Below are 24,782 nucleotides of genomic sequence, written 5' to 3' on the forward strand. Positions count from 1 at the left end.
TGAAGTTACACACAATAAGGGACATAAACTGTGTTTTATCAGCTACTGCGTTAACAGCGTGCCAAGATAGAAGAGAGGCCAATGCTCACCGAGTGTCCACATGTTACATTACAAAGTTGAGGTGTCAGCTTTGCCTGCGTGCCCCTAGAACTGCCTCTAGGCTGCGCTACCCAAGTATCAGAGTCCTTTTAAACACTTTTCCATATTAAGACAGCACAGTTCCTGTATAAAAATGCCTTTTGTAGTCAGTAATGGTCTTTGAAAAAAGAAACATATGGTATGAATAAAAAACAAGCCCCCTGCAAATGAAAGCCAGTCAAGTGAAGCAGATTTACCTAATCATTTCCAAAATAATGTTGCACAATAAGAAACGAGTCATATTTGAAGAATGAATTGCTCTGGACAAAAGCCTTCTGTAAATTAATCTGATATATGTGGGTATGCACGCCATGCATAATGTTGCTAATACTGTTCAGTGTTCACAAATAAGACAGTTCTTGGCACGATCATTTTTAGAAAGCAGGATAATGAACCACAAGAATGTAAATAAAATGGCATTTCCCTGATGACCATACATAAAGTAAAATAAATGTAATTTCAATATTTAAATATAGACACAAAGGGTAAATATGCATTTGCAGTGAGTGCCACCACACACAGATTTATATGGGTCTTGGGGTACAAAGGTTTAAGGAAACCTGATCTAATTCATTCAAGTGTGCCCAGGGGTCAGTAGACTAAATACACATATGAAGTCCAGCGAGAGGACATGAATGCAGACTATCAAAAAATTTAAATTAATAATTTGGCAAGGAAACAAGTAACTTAATTTCAAACAGCAGTCCAGGTGATATGGATACATCATTAAGAGGACAAAGTAATGGGAGAAAGAGCGCAGACAGTAGGGTCGTTTCTTAAATTTTACCTTCCTGTATGATGATGATATCATCTGTTTAGTTGTTTAAATTCCTGCGCATTAAGTAAACTTTAAATTAATATATAATCACGAGTGTGAATTAGTGCAAGCAGTTTGTTCACACTAAAGGGTTTTGGTAGTCGTGAATATGTTGAATCTGGCTCTCTACAACCTTTATTTTTTTATTCTTTTCTAATATTGCATGCACAATACTAAGACGTAAAATAAGTTAGCAGTCAGGAAAATCCATCAAATGTTAGCAAAGTTCATTCTGCTGTAAAATCTGGACGACGTGCAACGATGGCACTCTTCACTTGGCATGACTGGACTGTTACCAAACAATAAAAAAAAAGATACCAATCTTTTGGAATCTTTGGATTTTTAAAGACAGAAAACATGGTGGCATTGAAATGTAGCCAGCTATAGATCAAGTCTGCACTTTGAATATAGTAATGGCACCTCCTGAAATAAATTAAACAGAAAACAAAAAAAATTTTTTGTTATTAACACAATAAGGTTGAATTGGTGGTCACTTGTGGCATTGCTCTTAGAAGTTAAAAAAAAATAATCTTCATGTGAAAAACTTAGCTGCAATTAAATATTCGATTAAGCAGTTGTAATAACTACTGTTCTAATTAACACTTTTTATTTATAAATGAACCATTTCAAATACAAATCCATAATGTGAAAATTATACTGTCATTGCCAATCTGAAACACTTCTCTTTAAAAATCACCTCAATACAGCGGAAAAGGACACAATTTTCCTGCGTTGTAACTTACTTTATTTTAATTCCACAAATTATTCAAAAAATTACAAAATACTTAAATGGAGAAAACACAAGACTTACAATTTTCTCAGTTTTCTACTTTTGTTTACATTGTGTTATCCCATGGCAAACTACTAATATATACAATAAGCTTCAAGATATATATATATAAATTTAGCAGACAGAATTTACATTCTGCTATCGCTGCTGTGAAACAAGAAGCTGGACCATCGACAACACTTAACATCCTGTTTGTAACATGAAAGCAAAAAAGACAGAAAAGACCTCTGTGCCCAGCATGGTGTCAGATACACCAGCATACGGCAACGGCCCAGTGAAGAAGGTGGGGAGTAAGAGAAAACGCAGTAGTTGTTACCAGCTCCCAAAAACAATATGGAAGAATTTAAAAGAAATATAAATAATTTAAAAAAATAATAAAAATAGGGGGACCTGCACTTTGTGTTTTTTTAAGGTGTCCAGAAAAAGAGGTCTGTTTGGTGCAAACCCTGCTTTGAGAACTATACGCTAGACAGTAGAGGAGCTTTCAAAGGACCCCAAAGATAACGGACAACACTTATAAGCAAATGGTTTAGAGTCATGGTTTGTAACAAAAGAAGAAGAAAATGGAATTCCCTCACAAAAGAAAGAAAAAAAATTGTTAAGCACAACAAAATGTACATGAACATTACATAGAATTTAACAGTCTACAACAGGAAATATACAAAAGGGAAGAAGGAGACAGCTATGCACCACATGAAATGCAGGTCACTAAATGCAGACACATCCAGGACTCCTTTTGTTCTTGTTTGGATAGCCCAGCACTGCACGTCAGTATATGGCGCCTGAATGGTTACTTTTGGTTCAAGAAATGCCCCCCAGCCACTGATCAAGTAAGTCACAGTGAATAATGTAATAAAGTACTGTACTAAAAAACGAACCCAAACTTCAGCAACGCCTGCCCCTCCCAGTCAAAGTTTAAAATAAAAAGAACCAGTTTGTTTTCTACAGTGGAGTCACTCACCCCCAGTTAATCTAAAACACCAAATTTCCAAGGTAAAAACCACAAACATTCATAAAAAATGCACAGCAGCCAATATTTGTTGACAGTAAAAAAATAAAGAGGAACTGTAAAAGATAAGCAGCAGTAATCATCTCAAAACAGTCGTGACTGATATAAAGTATTCCTGTATAATAAGAAGTGTCATTTAGTTTTTAAAAACCTCCTATATGCACAAAAAATACAAGTAACAGCAGACTGAGCTGCCGATTTGTACAGTGGTCTGAAAAACTTCAAAAGAAAAGGAAAGTAAGAAGGTACTGCACCTGACGTCAGGAAATAACTTTTTAGTTACATGCAGTTAAAAACTGTCATTTTATTTGAATGGGCTGTCAGCAGCTTTGGTTTAAGAGACTTTTAAAAAATATTCTCATTTTACTCATAAGTGAAGATTTATTATGACGTGTTTTATCCGATATCTATATGGCTCCTCATTTAAGTACTATGTAAAACATCATGAAAAAAATAATAATTAAAAAAAAAAAAATCTCATTCACGTTGGTGTGAGAACAGAGAGCTGCTCGTGGCATTTTCAGACTACAGGAAACAGTCAAGTATTACTGGATAACTGCAGCCATATGAGACAAATATGTTTAACCTTCATACTTAAGAGGAAAAAATACAGAAAAGATGCAAGAGTTAACAAAAGTAAACCAAATTCTAAAATCTTAAAAACAAATAAAAATAAATATATGAAGTCCACTGTATGTCTGCATTGTAGACCACAAGCCTGAACATAAGGATGGTAAAATGAGTAACCCTAACAAACTCAAAAGGTATAAAATACACAATTTGGAGTCAGTCTGATTTGTTACATCACTAACCCAGCCTGAACTTTGACACATTTGGATAAACATCTCCACCTTCCTGTTTCATTTAATGAGTTCCCCTTTCAAATAAAGGGATAAAGCTCTACAACAATGGTACAGGAGTTCTAGCATCCCTGTTAGGAATCCACATCTAATAAATCATTTTTTCTTAATTATGTACAGACTCAAAAAGCCATGCTGCGGACTTTAAATTTTATTATTATTTGTTTAATTCTGAAAATTCTACAATGTATTAAAATAACTGAATTTTACATAGCACTTAAGATTCAGAATATACTGCCTAACCATATTTTTTGCATTTCTTTTAACGCACAGTGACTGACAATGCAGCTTGCATTCTAGCACCTACAAAATGGAAGGGTAGTTCTATGGAATTCTCATGCAGGGAGACACAAAGTCTTTCAAGAATCTTCTCAACTTGATAATTTCAAATGATATTCTCTGCCAGAAAAATAGTGGAAAAAAGAAAAAAAAAATTAGAAGATTATCTCCCAGCCTTTCTTTTCCAAGACTTAAATAATGCAAGACCATTATATGGAATTCCTTTCAAAGGAAAAAGATTGTGTAATTGTTGTCCATTGAAAACAGGTTGTCTTCATGTTACTGAACAGGCTACAGCTGCTTGTCACTTTCTTTCTTCAGTCGGCTAAGATATTAAAAAATAAAGAAACAAAAGATGCATTAGTGGACTAGATACAAAACAGGTCTTATTATTCTTTCTAATTGTTCTCATTTGTGTTAAAGCACTAATATCTTCATAAAATAACTATTTCTGCTGTGTGCAGCATCGACTCCAGGTACAAATACAGCTATGTGCTGCACAACATCCGTTTGGGCAACATCTGACCACATACTCGCCTGTAGTCCCATAAGGTCATAATAAGGTTCAGAAATCCTGATCGGAGAATGGGGCATATATAACTGAACATGGTGAACGTAACCGCCTGTGTATCACATGCATCTTGTAGGAAGCTGTTGCATTCACTACATCTGGTTATGTCCTCTATGTCCCATTCTTCGACTGAGATTTCTGAACTCTATTATGACCTTACGGGAGCACTGAATGCTTGACTGGATGCCATGTGGCACATAGCTGTACACTACAGTACCCCATGTAGCTTTGCTAAGTATTGAATATAGTGTGGTGTTTGCACAGCATCCGACTTCATATTGTGGATTTTGAGCAGTGCATACCTGCACAGAGCATTTAGAAAGTGTTCAGACCCACTTCACTGTTTAGACATTGTCACAGCCTTATGCTAAAATCAGTACATTTTTTCCCTCATTAAGCAGCACTCAATATCCCAAAATTATAAACTGAAAATAGGATTTTAGATTTTTTTTTTAAATTAAAAATAAAAAAAATGAAATGTCAGTGACACAAGTATTCAGATCCTTTACTCAGTACTTAGTTCAACCTTTGGCAGCCATTCCAGTCTGGAGACTTCTTGGGTCTGACGCAATTTGCTCTGCACTCCTAGATTTGAAGGATTTCCCGCCAGTCTTCCCTGCAGATCCTCTCAAGCTCCGTCAGGTTGGATGGAGATAGTTGATAAATAGCAACATTCAGGTCACTCCAAACATATTTGGTTGGGATTAATTCTAAAGTTGTCCCTAAGCCACTCCTGCATTGTCTTTAAAGTCATTATCATGTTGGCAGGTGAACATTTGGTCAGTCTGAGGTCCAGAACACTCTAGAGAAGATTTTCAGTAAGGATATCTCTGTACTTTGCTCCAGTCGGCTTTCCTTTGACCCTGATTACTCTCTTAGTTCCCCACCTCAACCCCCACAGCATGATACTGTCACCCCTGTACTTCACTGCTGAAATGGTATTGCACAGGTGATGAATGGTACTTGGTTTCCTCAAGACATGATGCAAATCTTGGTTAAATCAGACCAGAGAATCATTCTTCTTTCAGTCAGAGTCCTTCAGGTGCCTTTTCGCAAACTCCAAGTACCTTCATGTGTCTTTTACTGAGGAGAGGCTTCAGTCTTGCCACTCTCACATAAACCTTAGATAGGTGGATTGGGGCAGGCTAATTAAAAGAGCAAGCTCAGTTATATGACACACTCTGGACCCCCTGGATGTCGAAAGAGTGTTAAAACAAAACTGAGTGCCATTATGAAGAATGTTGCACATCCTCTCTGTGACACAAACACTGAGGACTTTCAGCCAGTGAATTATTTAATGGAAGTGTGTCAAGCAATGCTACTGGAGTTCTTTTATACCAAACAGCAAAATGTCTGCATAATGTCTCCATTGAACTGCAACAGCCAAGTCAGAAATTGGACATTTGTTTTAAATTTTCTTGCTTTATAGTCATTCTTGTGTGTTTGTGTATATATTTATTTATTTACTTACTTACTTACTTACTTAACTACCTTTTTATTTATTTATTTAAAGAGTTTCTGTAAAATGCCAAATTTCCCCCTGGGAACGAATAAAGTTCTATCTATGGCCCTTCCTGCACAAATGCTCAATTTGGCTGGGTGGCCAGGATCACGGTTGTTCTAAACATCTTTCATTTAAACATTTTAGAGGCCACTGTGCTCTTGGGAACCTTCAATGTTGAAGAATCTGTAAACATGCCTTGATACAATCTTGTCTCTGTGCTCTGCAGGTCATTCCTTAGACCTTGTTTTTGCTTAAACTTGGGGAACTTCTAAAGACAGGTGTGTGCCTTTCCTAATCATATCCAATCAATCCAACTGACCAGAGGTAAACGGCAAACGGGGTCCGGGGGGTGAGGTGTGGGGGAACATCTCAACAATGATGAACAGAACAAAGATGAACCTGAGTCAGATTTCAAGGACAACAGCAAAGGATTTGAATACTTGTGTCAAAGTTCTATTTTAGTTTTTTATATTTAGCAAATTGGTAAAAAATTTCTAAACCTTGTTTTTGCTTTGTCATTCTGAGGTGACAAGTGATGCTTGAAAAAATGAATTCAAACAATTTTTGCGCAAGGATACAACATAAGAAAATGTGAAAAAGTAAAAGGCTCTGAATACTTTTGGACTGCACAAGTAGAACCCAATGTCTAACTCTGAGAGATTCCAGATGTGACACAGCTGCTAAGGTTTGATTGGGCCGCTTCTTCTGTACTGTACTAATAACAAGTTCAATTTTCTGACTACACAGCTCACAATTCTTAGGCTCTATGAAAACCAGTCTGGCAAAGCATATTTATAGGTTTAAAACATAAAACAGCTATCTATGTGAGAATCTCTCTCTTTACCCATTACAGCATCAATGAAAGCAAAGTGTAATTTATGCTACAGGATAAGTTACTCATGCTAGATTATGGACAATAGATGTATACATTAGATATTGAGAGATGAAGCAATCACAAGAGATCTGGGAGGAGAAAATAAAACAAACTTTTCTCGTCATTAACAAAATAAAATGGATAAGAATTACCTGTAATAGTCTTCTTGGCCTGGAAGGGGACCCCCGTGCATATGATGGTGACTATGTAACCACTGCTGCTCCATGGCCAGTCTCTGTAACTCTGCTGATTGAGCGTGCATGGCCTGGAGTTGATGTGCTGCTGACATTGGAGGTGGGAGGGCACCAGGGAGATCTCTGTGATATGGGGTACCTTTAAAGGCAAAGGGGTGTTATTAAATGAATTAGGCTGACCTTCAAACAGCAGACATCCCAGTAATATCAAATTATTTGTGAAGTGTTACAAAAGTATCTGGAATGTTGGTATCATAACACAGAAAAACAAAATCAGCAAAAATGAGCAGACATACCGAAAACAGGATGCCTGAGCATGTCATGTTCATGTGGAGGCTGCCCCAAGAGGGGGTTGGGGATTGTACCAGGAGGGTAAGGGAACCTTGCCAAGTGAGGTCCTGCTGCTAATGGGTCTACAAGGGGATGAACAGGTCCTCCGGAGCCTAAAGAAAGGAAAAGCAAAATTAGGATGTTATATGGTTCACTAACTTTCTCACTCAAGATCAATAAAAGGATTTTATTCACATTTAGAATTATAATAGTAAAACTTGTTTATCTTTGGACTTTGACAGCTCTTTCTACTAGTGACTATTTTTTGAACACCATATTCTATTCATCCAGGAGAGGGGCAAGGCATCAGTGATCATCAGTGTGATTCCTGCTACGCCAATAGTACACTGCACTTCCATGTGTATACCAATTCACTTGTTTATATACACTTAAAACTGCGTAAAATGTGGATATATTAGGAAAGTTCTCCTATACTCTTCTATTATCTGATGTCATACCGTACATGTTAAAATAAAGGAAGGTCAAGATAACTCATCTGCTGTAGCAGAGTCACTATTATTTTTTTAAATTACAAACATTATAAATTCACGTTACAAAATGTTTAAGGAAGAAAAAATTAATGGGATTGTTCACTTCACTATATTGATTAGAGCACACAATGTGAGTGTTTCAATCTTTCTTATAAAATAACTACCACAAAGAAAATCTGCTTTACCTGCAATAGATTTGCTAGGAAAAGTAATAACCACATAATGTGTTACACCTGCTTTAAGGTAACTACGATTAGGCCGGAAGGTGTTCTTAATGATGCTGCATTTGTCATTTTCCAGTTTTTGATGAAATGATAAACTGAAGTGTGAGAATTATTTTCACAGTGCAGTTCATGCCCCTCACTAATAACAACTTAAGTAGCATAAACCTTTTCAAATAGCAAGGACAGAGTTTCTCCACAACCTGCAAACCTACCCATACATTTTTGGAATGAGAGCTACTGTTTCTTCAGTACGGTTCATTTTACGATGATACAAATTCACAGCAAGTTGACATTTGTTCGTAAATCTGTGTTTCATTCCAAGCTGACTTTAGATGACACAAATGATTGATCATAAATAAAGTTAGCATTACATACTTAACATATAAGTCATTTTTTGCTCTGGTGAGACTCGCATGTAAAGTAAGGCTTTAAGTAGATGACTGGACAGAAGACTTGCATGTTTGGAGCAGCCAGGCGTATATTTGCACAGTTCCCAGTGGTTGGTGCTATACAGTGATCCCTCGCTATATCGCGCTTCGTCCTTCGCGGCTTCACTCTATCGCGGATTTTATATGTAAGCATATTTAAATATATATCGCGGATTTCTGCGGACAATGGGTCTTTTAATTTCTGGTACATGCTTCCTCAGTTGGTTTGCCCAGTTGATTTCATACAAGGGACGCTATTGGCAGATGGCTGAGAAGCTACCCAATCAGAGCATGTATTACGTATTAAATAAAACTCTTCAAATATATTGTGAGCACGGGGGCTGTTCGCACCCCTAGAAGATTCGGCCACTCCTCAAAAAAAACTGAAAGATTACCTTCACATTGCTCTCTTCCTTGCTGGGCTTAAATGTGGCTGTTTTGTCAAGCGATATGCTTCCTGCATGGTGCTTCGCATCCACGTATTGATTTTTAATTTGTTTGTTTTTCTCTGTCTCTCTCTCTCTGACATTCTGTGCTCCTCACGGGAGGGGGTGTGAGCAGTGGTGGGGCTGTTCTCACCACTAGACGATACGGACGCTCCTCTAAAAAATGCTGAAAGGCTACCTTTACATTGCTCCCTTCCTAGCAGCTGCGTTTTCCGGCGGTGCTTCGCATACTTAAAAGCCAAACAGCCCTATTGATTTCTGATTGTTTGCTTTTTTTACTATCTCTCTGACATTATCTGCTCCTGACGCGCAGTCCTTTGAAGAGGAAGATATGTCTGCATTCTTTTAATTGTGAGATGGAACTGTGATCTCTGTCTTGTCATGGAGCACAGTTTAAACTTTTGAAAAAGAAACAAATGTTTGTTTGCAGTGTTTGAATAACGTTTCTGTCTCTCTACAACCTCCTGTGTTTCTGTGCAAATCTGTGACCCAAGCATGACAATATAAAAATAACTATATAAACATATGGTTTCTACTTCGCGGATTTTCACCTTTCGCGGGGGGGGTCTGGAACGCAACCCCCGCGATCGAGGAGGGATTACTGTATTTATCTTAATCACTATGCTAACATGTAACCAGCAATTAAAATAATTGACCTTTAAAACATTCTTGTATTAATATTGAAAGTCTGCTGAAAAAATGTACAGTTTGCCAAAAAAAATCTGACCACCAGCATAATGTAGGCCACCTATTCTAAAACTACAAAAGTAAGATTTCTTGTTTGAACCAATAGATACAGGATAGGATACTTGACACTGAAAGGGCTGGTGAATTCTCAAATACACTTCCAAAGCTATAAAATCCTACATCCAACTGTTGTGCAGTGTACATGGAGTACAGCTCTTTCCCTACATTCCTTTATTGGTGAATAAAACTCTCATTTTAGGGTCAGAAAATCCTCTCTCAAGGTTTACTGAAACCAATTTTCCAGTAACAGCAGTGACAGTTTTCTTCTCATTCAATTATGAACTTACCTTGATGCAACGGGTCCTGCTGGTGTAAGTGGAGGTGTGAATGAATATGTGAATGCTGATGATGATGTGGTGTGACATTGAACATCTGGAGTCTTGCTATTGGATCATTTGCCACAGATACCATTCTCTCTGCATGAAGTCTGTCAGCTGCCAGTCTTTCAGGGTAACTCATTTCAGGCCGCAACTGTGGGCCTGCAAGTGCAAGTCTTTCTCTTTCCAATGGATTCAGTCCAGGGTGGAAAGCAGCAAATGGATGAGGCCCCGCCATTGGTGGAAGTGTAATGGGTCCATGCCGTGCAAAATGCTCCATAGGATTAGCACCGGGATGTAGACCTTCCAGTTCAGGGGGCTTCATCTCGAAGCCTGGCTTCATCCTTTCCCTAAGTTCTCTTTCACGAATCTCCCGTTCACGGATCTCCCGCTCACGAAGTTCCCTTTCTCTCATACCAGGGTCTGCATTGTACAATCCTGGCATGTGATAAGCCAATAATGGATCAGCAGGGTTCAACGAAACAAAGAAAGGGTGATTGCGGTTGGTGGGCGACATAACATGAGGACGAGCATATTCACTTAGTGTGCGTAGAGCTGGAGTGTCTGGTCCAATATAAGGCGGTACTGTAGCAATGGTGGTTGGAGGAGGCTCAAATGAAGCTCGCAAGTGAGGTGGGCCAGCAATCTGAGAGTCCCCTAGCCGGCTTTCGTGGGAGACACTAGAAGCTTTCTGAAAATGAAAAAGAAATGAAAATAATTTAAAATGGAAGCAACAAGTGACAAAGTAAACAAGATAGTTTGCTTACAGTAAAACTGTCAGGCAGTACAAAAATGTCATAAACGTGGGAGATTAAGCCACACTGCCAATACCAGATTTTCAATATCAATAATATGAGAAGACTACTTCTAACCTAGCCTTGCTGAGTCAGACGTATAATATAGAAATTTTGCTTAAAACTGGATGGGAACAAGGAGACTGTTCACTGAATGTCACATTTCTAAATGATCCCAACGCCTCCTGAAGGTCATGTTTAAAGTAGGGGCAGTGATGCTTTCATTAACCTGGTCCAACAGAGAAAGCTTCCAATTACAACAAACTGTCTTCTGCCAAAAAGCCTTATAAAATACACCCATTAAACATACGTGTTTCGCATGTGTGGGGAGCACATTGTATGTGCTAAAAATAAACATAACCTTTTACAAAGGAAAAACCTTTCTGTAATATCCGATTACATATTAGCATTCAAAAACATCGATGGCCTAGTGGTATAAAGTGAGCAATATGCTGTAGCAAGTGCTGTCTCCGCTCTCTGTTAGGTTACGACAGTCTCGGGAGTCGACAAAAGGTTGAAAGAATTGGCAGCGATGTTTGTGAAAATATAAATTGCAAAATATGTATTTGAAGTAAATGATGTGTCACACACTGTCAAAGTAAGGAGAATTGGACTGCTATTAAATCCATAGGACATGTACATTTAAGTATTTAAAACACCTGATTTGAAAAAAAAAACTGGCTAGACACCAGTAGAAGCATGAACAAGGCTACACAGCATCCACTGTTTGACAGCACAGCTGAAGTTAACAGCCAGAATACAGTCAAACTGTTTTACCATGGGGTACAGTATATACACAGAGACTATGTGCTGTTGTTATGCCACAGTCAAAATGACAAAGACAACATAGCAGACAGCAGCACCTGTCAAGTGAGTCTGGTGAAGTAGCTGCAGTGGTCTGCGTGCCTGTGTCTCTCTTTCTGACTCTTCTGTCACCTCGCCCCTTACAATGTACAAATGAATTATTAAGCTTCAGTTAGCTTGTGTTACTGATCTCCTGAAATAACAGCAATATTAGCAGTTTATTTTCTCTCAATTTCAAGCCTTCTGTTCAGCTTCCTTTTGCTCTATCCCTGAAATGCCGACTTGATAGACCGGAGGAATTGGGTGGCGAACAATCCCTGTGAGAATAACCTGCGCAGTGGCGGATTTCTCTACTTTTCACTGCTAAGGTTTTAACGAGTATGCCCAGACACATAGTCGTGTCTAAGAATCACGACTGGCCCAGTTAGACTAATTTTACTCATACCAATGAAGTATAAAGCACACATCTGTAACGTGACAGTGAAAAGGAACCATCAAGATTAGTATTTATTTAGCATTTTGTTGATCAGTAAGCTCTGAAGGGGCACACACACACAAAATAGCACATCAAACAACAACAAATTTATCCTACCGCAGCTCTCTCAGCCTCCCTCTCCCGCTCTCGTTCCCGTTCCCTTTCTTTCTCTTTCTCTCGCTCTTTTTCTTTCTCTTCTCTTGCTTTCTGTTCAGCCTCTCTCTTGGCTTTCTCCATAGCCTCTTCCCTTTTTTTTGCAAGTTTTGAACCAGCGAGGGGCGTGAAATAGAAATCCGTTCTTGCACACGTGTTGTAGCCTCGCTCAAGGTGCTTGTAGAACCTGAAATGAAGCAGCACAGAATATCGTTAAACTATTTAGCTATAAGCTGGCACTGCTTCCTTTTACAAGATCATTTACCTTTTTTGGATTCTGCTGATTAAACAATTTTGCCAAAGTTCATAAAACAGGTATAATATAAAATTAATTGTGATTACATGATGTGAGCCACAAACATCAACCATTTTTTTAATTAAACAGTATTTTAAATTGTTATTGGTTTCATTGGTTTGTGGTTGTTTAAAACACATACTTTGAAAGCAAAGTAATAGTATGAATAAAACACAATATAATCACCCATCAAGCCAGTCCGATATTAAGAAATATTGCTAATAAAGAACTGGTGCAATTTCAAAAACTTTCTAAAAGCATACCCTTTACTGGTACAACTGGGAAATGGCTATTAAAGCAACAAATTAACAAAGCATACTATTAAATGACATAACTCACTAACAACTGCTTTATAATGCCTGTAAGAGTGATCAAGCAGTAACATTTAAGCAAGATCTGCTATTAGCCCCTAATTAAAGATGACCTTTGGGGGATATTAAGTGCTTTACAATATAAACGAAAAGAAGCACTTGCTATTTACTACTGCTGTGACGCGGACACCGTCAATAGATAAGGGAGACGTTTTAAATTCGGTGCTAAGCAGATAAACCTGTCAGACACCAACAGGCTATGAAGTGCTAACATTAGCAATGTCTTTTTTATTTAATGAAAATGAAAGAAATGCAGATGGTCCTTTTAATTTTCTTTTTAGAAATAAAACATTAAAGTATTCTCTTCTCTATTTTCAAGAAAACAACATTTTATTATGTATTAACTTGATAATTTTACTGTATATTTATCATTCAGCCTTTAGAAAACCTGGAAACAGATACTGAAATTAAAATTTTATTTATAAGTTTAACTTGATCGGAGATGATGTTGAGGGCATATAAAATGTGAAAAATTTCAAACAATAAGTAACAGAAAATTACACAATATATACATCAGTGCACAAATCAATATATACAATCAATGAAAATGATACAAAATGTATAAATAATGATTATTTAAAATGACTAAAGCTGCAAAGTGCCACTTGAACTTTCAATGTAAAAATCGGACCAACAAAATAAATAAGGCAATTTCAAGACCAGTGACCATAATAATTACTATACAGAAAATGGCTTTGGCTTTCTAGATCCAAGGAACCTACAGGCTATTGCCACATTATACAACTGTTCCAGTGATTTTAAGTCATAGACTTCATTAACAATCTTAGCTATTTGGAGGAAGTCAGTGCCATGTTCCTGTGAGGCCTGTCACATAATGTGACAAGCCTAGCAACTCAATCCAACTATTCTGCATCTTGCTCTGATAAAATTGAACTGCTGTGATTCTGTCTTTTATCATGGAGCAAGCTCAGAGTGTATGAGAACTGACAACACAAAGCGCTTATTCAGAAATACAGTTCATATAATGCAGCAATAAGGATCATGGGAGTTTTGAATCTCACAAACAGAACAAAAGCTCATCTTTCTGATGTCTTGAGCCCTCTGCCCAACAATCCGCCATCGAAACCCAACAATGAAGGGAGTTCTTTGAAGAACTCTACAATCACGAACCACCACATGGACCATCAGCTGTGCTGGGACGCATTGATGCACCAGTCTCTCAAATGACTGACGCCGATCCTACAATTGATGAAGTAAAGGCAGAAAACCGCATCCTGAAAAATGGCAAAGCATCGGGTATCAACAAGGTGACAGCCAAAGCAGTCAAAGGAGGGGGAGATATTTTGCTCCATCGACTCTATCTGCTTCTTAAGACCAGTTTAAGACCATCTAGCAAACTGAGCAAATACCAACTGCATGGAAAAAGGCTATCATCATACCCATTCACAAGAAAGGCGACAGCCATGATTGCAAAAACTTTCATGGCATCAGCCTGCTTTCCATTGAAGGCGAAGTTTTTTTGAAGATCATTCAGTCCAGACTGTTGAGGTGTCAGGAGGAGACTAGCCGAGAAGAGCAGGCAGGCTTCAGTCCAAACCAGGGATGCTGTGGCCTGCATTCACTCACCCGTCCTGTGGTAAGCACTGGAGACTGAATATATACCTTAGAAGATCATTACGCTTTTCCAAGCGAATTACACCCAATCGTCCAGTCAGGCGCAGATTCATTACAATCTTTCTGAGGAGTTCACCATCAAGACTGAAGTCTGCCAAGGAGATGTGGCCTCCCCACTGCTTTTCAACATTGTGATTGATGCCATCATGAGAGCAGTGTCCCATGATAGGCACAGAGTTCAGTTTGTCAAGGACAATTTCTAACAGGATGCGGAGCCACAGATATCCTCTACACCATTGCTCACATTACCCAGTGATACAGGCTCAAAATCAACACAGACAAAAGTACTGACAACCGATGGATCGTTGGCCATTGTGCAACTCGATGGCACCCAGATTGAGCAGGTTCAAGAGTCCAAATACTTGGGGTCATTGGGGCAGGAAAAGAAAATTGTGTCAACGGCAAAAAACCACAGTTGAATTGGTCAAGTAGCTGCAGCATTTGCTTCCCTAAAGTGCTGTCTGTGGAAGCGAACCAATCTCAACCAAAACTAAAGTTTGCCTATTCCAAACTCTGATTCTGCCAATCCTCCTGTATGGATCAGAGACCTGGATCCTACTCAGGTCAGATTTAGAGAAGCTTGTCTAGGTGAGATTCCACCAGTCTCTCTACGCGATCACATCCGAAATGAAGAAATTCAACACCGGTGCGAGAAATTGCTGACCACTGACAAGCAGATCCAGAAGCGAAGACTACGTTGGTTTGGCCACGTGTGCCGAATGAACCATTATCAATTAGTGCTCCTCTGGCAAAAAGAACCCCCCCACTGGAAAGTCCAACGATCAGCTCCAAAGAAAACCTGGATCAAGCCGGTCGAAGACGACATGAGATATCGTAGACCTAATATCAAGGAGGCCGGAAACACGGCCATGGAAACGCGTTATGAGCGAAATACAACCACCATTGGCACCCACAGCAGCGTACGGACTTTGGAGATGATCCAAACTAAACGCCAGGTAGGGATCAACGAAGAAGAAAGCATACTCATCGATAGCACTATGATGGACGTATTTGAACTACCTTAAGAATTTTTTGATATTTGATTAATAAAAAATAAATACTTGTTTGGAGATTCTATGTGGCCTAAGTGTTAGTCTCGATGTTACTATTAAAAATGCACAATTTTGTGCCTTTATCAACTATACCCAAACAAAACTACGGATACGTCATTACAGTCAGTTCTTTACAGTAATCAACTGAAAACAATTTGATATGATTTTGAGTCCCCACTGAATCATACTGATTTCACACTCACTGTAATTTGTTGTTTTGTTATTACAACAATTAAAACCCTTTTCACACCTACAGTATATACCAGGAAATTGTCCTGTTGGCCATTCCAGGACTTGATTGGGATTTGCTCATTCAGACATTGCACAGCAATCATACAAGTCTTATCCAGGGTAAGGAGGCAGACATCTTGACATGGTACTCAAAAGATCTGCAAGCAACAACTGTAGTTTTCTTTTTTCCTCTGCTGTCTACAATAAAATATGTTGCTATGCAACCTTGGTTATTTTAATTATTTATTATAGTACACTACATACAGCAATTACAAAGACATGCTCAAGTAATATACAACACTAAAAATACAACACAAAAGAGTTGTACAAATAGAATAAAATGCAAACAATTACTATTCCTGTGCTTTTACTGTTCCATAGAGAGATCTGTCTTTACCTGCACGGCCTACTACTTCATAATCACCAGGGTATGCTGTGCCCTTTACTGGTGGGCAAGTGTCTGTTAAGCAGGCAATAACCAGACCCAACAGGTATTTTACTTTACTGGATAAAAAGTATTTTTATTAAACATCTATCCCTGGGAAAGAATTTCAGTAAAACAATGAAAGATAATCTTTCTTTCATCACCACCTGCATGTAAAATAACTGGTGGATTAAATGAACATTTGTGTGTTTAATGTAATGAGGCTCTGCCATATTTCATGGCTGCATGGCAATTGTTCTGGCAATGCTCATATACACAAAAAAGCAGGGAATTATACTAAAGGTACTAAGATTTTCACGACACAGTTCTATGTTCAGACAACATACCTGTAAACTCCTGTTATAGCCTGCATGTATAAAAAGGGGCTTTAAAAGCACATAAATGTCTGCAGATTTAAGCTCAAAGTAAATTCACACTGAATGTACCGATCACTGTGTGAAAAGTCACACCTGAAAATGAACAGAGTTCTCAGCAATGATGCAGTCAAACTTCCAACTTGTCTCACCACTACTTCAAAGTATCTCATGATTATAAACAAGTCCTCTCTGAACATTCTGAGCAAGAGGAAGTCACTAATTATATCATCAAAAGCAATCTCGGTGAAGAGAATAATTTTCCATACAAATGAACTTTACAGTCATGGCAAAATATAGAAACTGTACCTGATGTGGCTACTAGATTTACAAATTAACAGAGGTGTTAAGTATGTAATAAATACACCTGCTTACCTGGCAGACTGACTGGCATGACTTGGTGTGTTCACAATGGTGGGTTCAGGAGATGGACTTCTTTGAGGAGGTGGTGGGCTCTCCGGTTCCTCTGGTTCATCCATCGGTTCTTCTTTAATTTGAATGGGTGGAACAGTTGAAGAGACCGAACTGGAAGCACTTACATTGGAAGGAAGAGGAGTGGAAATGGAAGCAGGAGGCTGCATACCCGTCATAGAAGAGGAAGCTGATGATGAAGGAGTGGAGGATGGTGGCATGGATGGTGAACATCCAGGAATGAAAGGATGCTGAGGAAATGGTGGTTGAGAAGGAACTTGGTGGGATGTTGAAGGGGGGTGACTTGAAGATACTGGCACATTTTGGGATTGAGTGAGCACAGGAGGCTGGGCAGGAGGCTGCAGTTGCTGGCTCTGAGGCATAAGCTGCAGTGGAGGTGGGTGGGCAGAAGGAGGATGATGTGTAGAGAGTGAGCTGAGAGGCTTCAGGGCTGGTGGAGGTGGTAAGTTGGAAGGCATTTGCGGGAATGGAGGAGGCGCAGACAGATGGGATGTGTGTTTAAGAGATGATGGATTCTGCATCTGTGGGATAGGAGTAGTTGGAGGAGGTTTGATATGAGGCATAGCCATCGGTGCAGGAGGCAGAGGCTGCTCTCGTGGAGGCTGCTGAGACTGAGGAGGCGCTTGTGAAGATGACTGAGACTGAGGAGTATGAGGTGGAGGCAGCAATGGTTGTGAATGCCCCGGAGCTGAAGGCTGTGATGATTGAGATGATGGTGTAGGAACCTGAGACTGAGCAGAAGGAACGGAGAAAGGCTGAGGTGGTAGTTGATGTTGTATGTGTGCCTGTGTCTGCAGAGAGTGGGAGAGAGGCTGAATCTGAGGATGAAGAGAAGTGGGCTGGACCTGCACCTGTGACTGAGAAGAGATATGAGATGGCGACTGAGCTTGAGCCTGCATCAATGTCTGCAGAGGCTGATGTGGTGATGGAAGCCTTTGAGGGTGTAGCTGCGGCGCGGTTTGGATAAGTGGATGAGGCGGTAGGGGAGGCTGAGGAGGAGGAGCAGGAGGTTGCGTAACTGGAGGTGACATCTGTAAAGGTGGTGAGGTACCAACTGACACTGAAGAGGCTGACACAGGTATCTGTGAGAGTGGAGTCTGAGACAAAGGAACATTCTGAGACTGTATTACAGGGTGTTGTGCCTGTAACACTTGCTGTTGTGCAGAGGAGTCAGAATCGCTCTCATTGTCCCTGGGACTGGGAATGCTGGGGGAGGAGCTGCGATTGTCCTGGTCAATATCTTTTGGATCACTGCTTCCTTCATCATTTACGCTGCGGCTATCGGAACTCTCCCCTTCACCCTCGCCTTCACCTTCTGAAGGGGAGTCAGGTCGGTTAATGTCCTGAAAATACAGGGGGAAAAAAATTACCATTTTTACATTGAGAATGTTTATAAATTTCACAAAATATTTTCTGTTCTAAATGAAATATTTAGCAATTCTGAATTTACTGAAAAAAATAGTTTTTATCCATCAAACACCAGGAGACAGATGAACCTTCTTCCAATGTCATGAACCACTAACCTATATTCACACGACATCTACGGGGTTAAATGCGTTTAAAAATTATGAGTGATGCCACGGAAATTAACACACAGACAAAACGATATCACTACAGCTTTATTTAACGAAGAACTCCTTTTTTTTTGTTTTACCTGAGTTTTAGATTTTTTTGCAGTGACTCTTTCGGGCTCTTCAGTGTCAGAAGCAGCCTTATCTCTCTGCCTTTTGACACTTTTCAGAGGGGACGGCACCTCTTCTTTTATCTTCTGGTGAGAAAGAAAAAAATACAGGGGATAGTTTAGTACAGCTAAGAAATACCAGTCACACTTTCAGTGACAAAGAAGAAAAAGTTATGATAAACACATGAAAACGGCTAACAGCTCGGATACTCTCACTCAGTAAAATAAATGAAATGGCACTTGCTACCGTCACCTACTGTCCTCTGATCCCTTCCCCACCGTATCTCAGCTGGAGAAGTTGTTCAAATCCTTTCTACACTTGCCTTTGCCTGCTTCCATTACTTTTTGATGCAAAGAGACTGCATTGCAATATAACTTTTAATTTTTTAAACCTAAGTTGCTCCTTAACCACCTCCCCAAACGCTGAGAACTTAGTTGGACACTCCGTCGCCTGCATTGATTCTGTGATTTGTGTTTGAAAACCGCACTCAAAAAGAACCGCAAGTCATCCCTATAATGACCATTATCACATTTTTACATTCTACATTTTAAAGGAATGCACCACAAAGAAATTATTTTTTATTTTATTTGCCCCATGTGTTTTGTTTTGACGACAGAGGAAAATTTTTAATCTCATGTTTTCACAGAGAACAAAGATAACAAAATATTACGATGTAATACGCAGCAAAGGTGACCAATACTGTTTAGGAAACGCAAATTCGTACGGGATTACGTTTTCGAATTTGAAGACAGGACTCTTGACCAATGAGGCAAATCAAAGAGGTCTTATGGGAATGTGTTTTCTGTTTAAGATGTGTGCCAATTTTTACAGAAGTATCCATTTAATATTTTATCAAAAAAAGTCCATGTGTTTTGCATGTTTTGAAAACACTACTAGATAATTGATATGTGGATTATGCAACACAAGTAGTGTGAGATTTTTTTTTCTCCTAATGGATGTTTTTAATGACATTTGCCGCTGTACAGCATTGGTCACCATTAGCTTGTATTACATTGTAATCTTTTCCATGTTTGTTCTCCATGAAAACAATACAAGGAAAACATTTTTATCTTATCACTACAGAGCACACTGGGTAAGAGGAATATAAAAAAATACAGAATATTTGGGTGGAGCATTCCTTTAATGTAAATATCAACTAGATATCTAACACAATCGGTACCTGATTTAAATTAATTTTATGCTTAAATATGTATATGAGGAAAGGGGGGGGGAGAGAGAGAAGTACAGTATGTGGCAACCATGAATTAAACCTGTGTAGTGAAACTTTCTTCAATATTCAGCTACTGTGTAGGTTTAAGTATGTTAACTTATTTTTGTTTTCTTCCTCCTCAAAACATGGGCCTTTTTTTGAGGCACAAAGTATATTTTACCATATTGTCAACCTGCAATATTCAGTACATGCAGTACTTTAGTGTTTCACTTCATGACTATAATTAATAAAAATATGCTACAAACAACAGTGTTAGTTTGCCATCATAGTTCCTCTCAAGTGTTTATTGAACATTTTCTAAGCATCGTACAGTTAGGTCCATAAATATTTGGACAGAGACAACTTTTTTCTAATTTTGGTTCTGTACATTACCACAATGAATTTTAAATGAAACAACTCAGATGCAGTTGAAGTGCAGACTTTCAGCTTTAATTCAGTGGGGTGAACAAAACGATTGCATAAAAATGTGAGGCAACTAAAGCATTTTTTTTAACACAATCCCTTCATTTCAGGGGCTCAAAAGTAATTGGACAATTGACTCAAAGGCTATTTCATGGGTAAGTGTGGGCAAGTCCGTCGTTATGTCATTATCAATTAAGAAGATAAAAGGCCTGGAGTTGATTTGAGGTGTGGTGCTTGCATGTGGAAGATTTTGCTGTGAACAGACAACATGCGGTCAAAGGAGCTCTCCATGCAGGTGAAAGAAGCCATCCTTAAGCTGCAAAAACAGAAAAAACCCATCCGAGAAATTGCTACAATATTATGAGTGGCAAAATCTAGTTTGGTACATCTGGAGAAAGAAAGCAAGCACTGGTGAACTCAGCAACACAAAAAGACCTGGACGTCCAAGGAAGACAACAGTGGTGGATGATTGCAGAATCATTTCCACGGTGTAGAGAAACCCCTTCACAACAGCCAACCAAGTGATCAACACTCTCCAGGGGGTAGGCGTATCGATATCCAAGTCTACCATAAAGAGAAGACTGCATGAAAGTAAATACAGAGGGTGCACTGCAAGGTGCAAGCCACTCATAAGCCTCAAGAATAGAAAGGCTAGATTGGACTTTGCTAAAGAACATCTAAAAAAGCCAGCATAGTTCTGGAAAAACATTCTTTGGACAGATGAAACCAAGATCAACCTCTACCAGAATGATGGCAAGAAAAAAGTATGGAGAAGGCGTGGAACAGCTGACTATCCAAAGCATACCACATCATCTATAAAACACGGTGGAGGCAGTGTGATGGCCTGGGCGTGCATGGCTGCCAGTGGCACTGGGACACTAGCGTTTATTGATGATGTGACACAGGACAGAAGCAGCTGAATGAATTCTGAGGTGTTCAGAGACATACTGTCTGCTCAAATCCAGCTAAATGCAGTCAAATTGATTGGGCGGCGTTTCATGATACAGATGGACAATGACCCAAAACATACAGCCAAAGCAACCCAGGAGTTTATTAAAGCAAAGAAGTGGAAAATTCTTGAAATGCCAAGTCAGTCACCTGATCTTAACCCAATTGAGCAGGCATTTCACTTGTTGAAGACTAAACTTCAGACAGAAAGGCCCACAAACAAACAGCAACTGAAAGCCGCTGCAGTAAAGGCCTGGCAGAGCATTAAAAAGGAGGAAACCCAGCATCTGGTGATGTCCATGAGTTCAAGACTTCAGGCTGTCATTGCCAGCAAAGGGTTTTCAACCAAGTATTAGAAATGAACATTTTATTTCCAGTTATTTAATTTGTCCAATTACTTTTGAGCCCCTGAAATGAAGGGATTGTGTTAAACAAATGCTTTAGTTGCCTCACATTTTTATGTAATCGTTTTGTTCACCCCACTGAATTAAAGCTGAAAGTCTGCACTTCAACTGCATCTGAGTTGTTTCATTTAAAATTCATTGTGGTAATGTACAGAACCAAAATTAGAAAAAAAGTTGTCTCTGTCCAAATATTTATGGACCTAACCATACCTCGAGCAAACAGAATGCCTTACATTCACTAATGCTACTCATTTTAAACTGGAGAAGACTGCACTTGGGTGGGTCAGTCATGTTTACACATTCACAAAAGTATAAAACAAAAAAACTTCAGACTGTGATATTTTAAAATGCAAGTTAACTTCAGTCAGTTCACACCATATTGCTGTCAATACTGCTTATTAAAATGTATACAGGTAATTAAACATTTCACAATTTATTCCTAACCTTGCTTGACTTTTTCATCGAGTCAGCTTTGCTGTCGTTGCTGGATGTACTTGCTGCACTTGGTGAGGTGCGACCACTCGAACGGATATCTTCATTGGTTGGGGAGGCTCTACCATCTGGACTAGTTGTCTGTTTTTTACGACCACTACGTAGAGTAGACATCTATGATTTAAAAGCATATGTCAGCTACTTGTAAGTATGCTACATATTAACTCTATCTGGGGCTCTCAAAAATCACAGATGATCATGTGGAAAAGATTATTTCTACCCATCCATTTCCTAACCTGTTTATTAACAATTCAGGGTTCCTGGGAGCTGGTGCCTGCCCTGGCAGCGCTGGTTACAGCGCCAAGTGCAAAGCCATCCTCTACAGGGCACAGTCACTCATACTTGGCCAATTAGAAGTCACAAGTTATCTAAATTGCACGTTTGGGATGTGGTAGGAAAAACCTACAAAGACACATGGAGAACGTCAGGTGCCATGCTTGGACTGTGGAGTGGTAACGCAGCAGCACAGATTACTACACCACTATGATCATTTCCTTGCGTATCAATTAAATTACAATTATCCAGATGTTGAATAAATGTAAACTAAACCAAATACATTCTGAGCAATAAGGAAACATTTTAATTTGAAATCCAACTGAATAAAAAACAAATGACACACCCAGAAAAAAGCAAATTACAATTTATAGCCAATTAGATGTATTGTTGTAGGCACAGCCCCTCAGGAGAATACCATGAAACAGGAAAAAAAAATACTGTTTGTATTGTATTGGCTAATAGAAAATGTAGAAATGAAAACAGAAAAAGGACATCAAAATAACGTGTTTGGGGAGGTTAGACGACTGACCAAAATAACTATACAAAATCTGCAACTAAAATGAAGGTCGGCACACCAAAAAGGTAGAAAATATTTGCTTTTAACTTTGAAGGTAAATAATTACAATATTTAAAGAGTTTAAATATGAAGGTAATAATCAAATGCATAGTATAAAAGGAACAGAATTTAAAATTGCAAGCATATGGGCAGACATTGCATTTGAGAATCCCTGAAGATTCAGAAGCAGTAACAGACATTTACAGCTGTTCCTTATTTATTTAGCAGCTGTTCAGATTAAAGATTCACATGAAGCTGACTAAGTCTGTCAGTCATGGCTTTGTTACCCTGAATGACAGCAGAAACTCAAGGAGAGCAGATGCCATCTTTGCTACTCATGTTGGCTCACACTTACCAGTGGCCTGACGCACTCCTCAAGTATGTCCAAATGAAAACTAAATTCATTCATGTCATTCTACTCAAATCTAACTGCTTTAAGTATTAATTATGCATTGGTAACTTAATTTAAACAACACTAAATTATCTTTCCCCTTTTTCAACAAATCTAGTAATTGCAGGTGTAAAAGATCAATTCATAAGCAACTAGCCTCTTTCTACACAAAAGTAAGGCTCAAAACACTTCACAAATAGTAAAGAAAAAATGTACATTACAAATTAAATGCAATTTAAAAATGGAAGAATCTGTAATGGAATTCAGGTAGTTTTTAAGTTTTTAATGGTTACAAAAGTCAGCGCCCAATTTGATAAAATATACTGTGGTCCCATGGCCAGGCTCTCTGGAGAGGAAAACAAAACTATAACAAGCATGGATACTGGAGAAAATAAACTTCTAGCCAAATCTGCAGATTCTACAGTACTTATAAATGAAAATAAGATCACATTAAATTACACACAAGTCTAGAAGATCGAATGCTGTGTATCATCAAGTGGTGGCACTTAATCCTTTTTAGAATCATGAAGCAAATTGAGCAGCAAAGCCCCGAGTACAACCCATTTTCATATTGAGACACTGAACACTGTAAGAAAGTTAAACGTTATAGCATACCGAGCCTCTGCTTCTCCGTGTCCTCATGCTATGCTTTCCACTAAGTCCATCTTCTTCCTCTTTGACAGGCTTAAACATAAAAGGTGGTGGGTCCACTGGCTTTTCAATTGGCGGCAGCTCCCCGTACTTTTTGAAGTGAATTCGACAGTCTGTACAAAGCAATATATTCTCTCTTCCCCCGTGGTGCCAGTCCTTGGAAGCTGTAAATATTATTTTTCATGACTTGAATAAGACCACAAAGTCAAATGCAGACAAGAATGGCAACAAAAAGCAAAGATTAAAATATTCAATGAATAACAGCAGAACATAACTACACTATCTGAAGTAAAGAATCAAAAATTGTGAAAATAAAGACTTGACCATGCAAGTTATGAAGTAAAAAAAATCTAAAGACTATAAACAAACAGACAAACTAAACACTCAGCAAATACTGTATTCTGAAAAAAAAGTATTCAAGATATTTTTTAGCCCTCTCTTTAAAATTCTCTATCATTTTTAGACAGATGAAATAATGTTAAGTTCAGAAATATTAGACACCTAGGGTGTGGTTTCATAATACAGTAACTTTTTAAAAATCCTTTACAGAACTCTAGCATGTGCAAAGTCTTACTGGTTATGAAACAATGACGACAGGCGTAGCCTTTCAACTCCTGCTCACTGTCCTCACTGTCGAAATCATCTTCACTTGCTGAACTCAAGTCCACTGGAAAGCAACATTTTTAACAT

The 24,782-nt window shown here is 38.7% G+C and overlaps 1 protein-coding gene across 5 annotated transcripts in view; it reads right to left on the reverse strand.

The window, feature by feature from the left end:
• Positions 1-1,677: 1,677 nt before the first annotated feature.
• rerea (arginine-glutamic acid dipeptide (RE) repeats a) overlaps positions 1,678-24,782 on the reverse strand; it is a 365,998-nt gene continuing 342,893 nt past the window's right edge. For 3 of the 5 annotated variants that reach the window (XM_051931032.1, XM_051931033.1, XM_051931036.1), the window contains 10 exons: positions 24,667-24,759; positions 24,057-24,256; positions 22,171-22,332; positions 18,714-18,827; positions 17,003-18,402; positions 12,210-12,432; positions 9,990-10,710; positions 7,333-7,479; positions 6,995-7,175; positions 1,678-4,218 (listed from right to left, as the gene is read on the reverse strand). In XM_051931032.1, the coding sequence (XP_051786992.1) occupies positions 4,185-4,218; positions 6,995-7,175; positions 7,333-7,479; positions 9,990-10,710; positions 12,210-12,432; positions 17,003-18,402; positions 18,714-18,827; positions 22,171-22,332; positions 24,057-24,256; positions 24,667-24,759 (3,275 nt within the window). In that variant the 3' untranslated portion in view covers positions 1,678-4,184. The remainder of the gene's footprint in view (positions 4,219-6,994; positions 7,176-7,332; positions 7,480-9,989; positions 10,711-12,209; positions 12,433-17,002; positions 18,403-18,713; positions 18,828-22,170; positions 22,333-24,056; positions 24,257-24,666; positions 24,760-24,782) is intronic. The other 2 variants (XM_051931035.1, XM_028807869.2) reach the window with 2 other exon arrangements.

Source organism: Erpetoichthys calabaricus, chromosome 8, assembly GCF_900747795.2.
Source record: "Erpetoichthys calabaricus chromosome 8, fErpCal1.3, whole genome shotgun sequence".
NCBI lineage: Eukaryota > Metazoa > Chordata > Cladistia > Polypteriformes > Polypteridae > Erpetoichthys > Erpetoichthys calabaricus.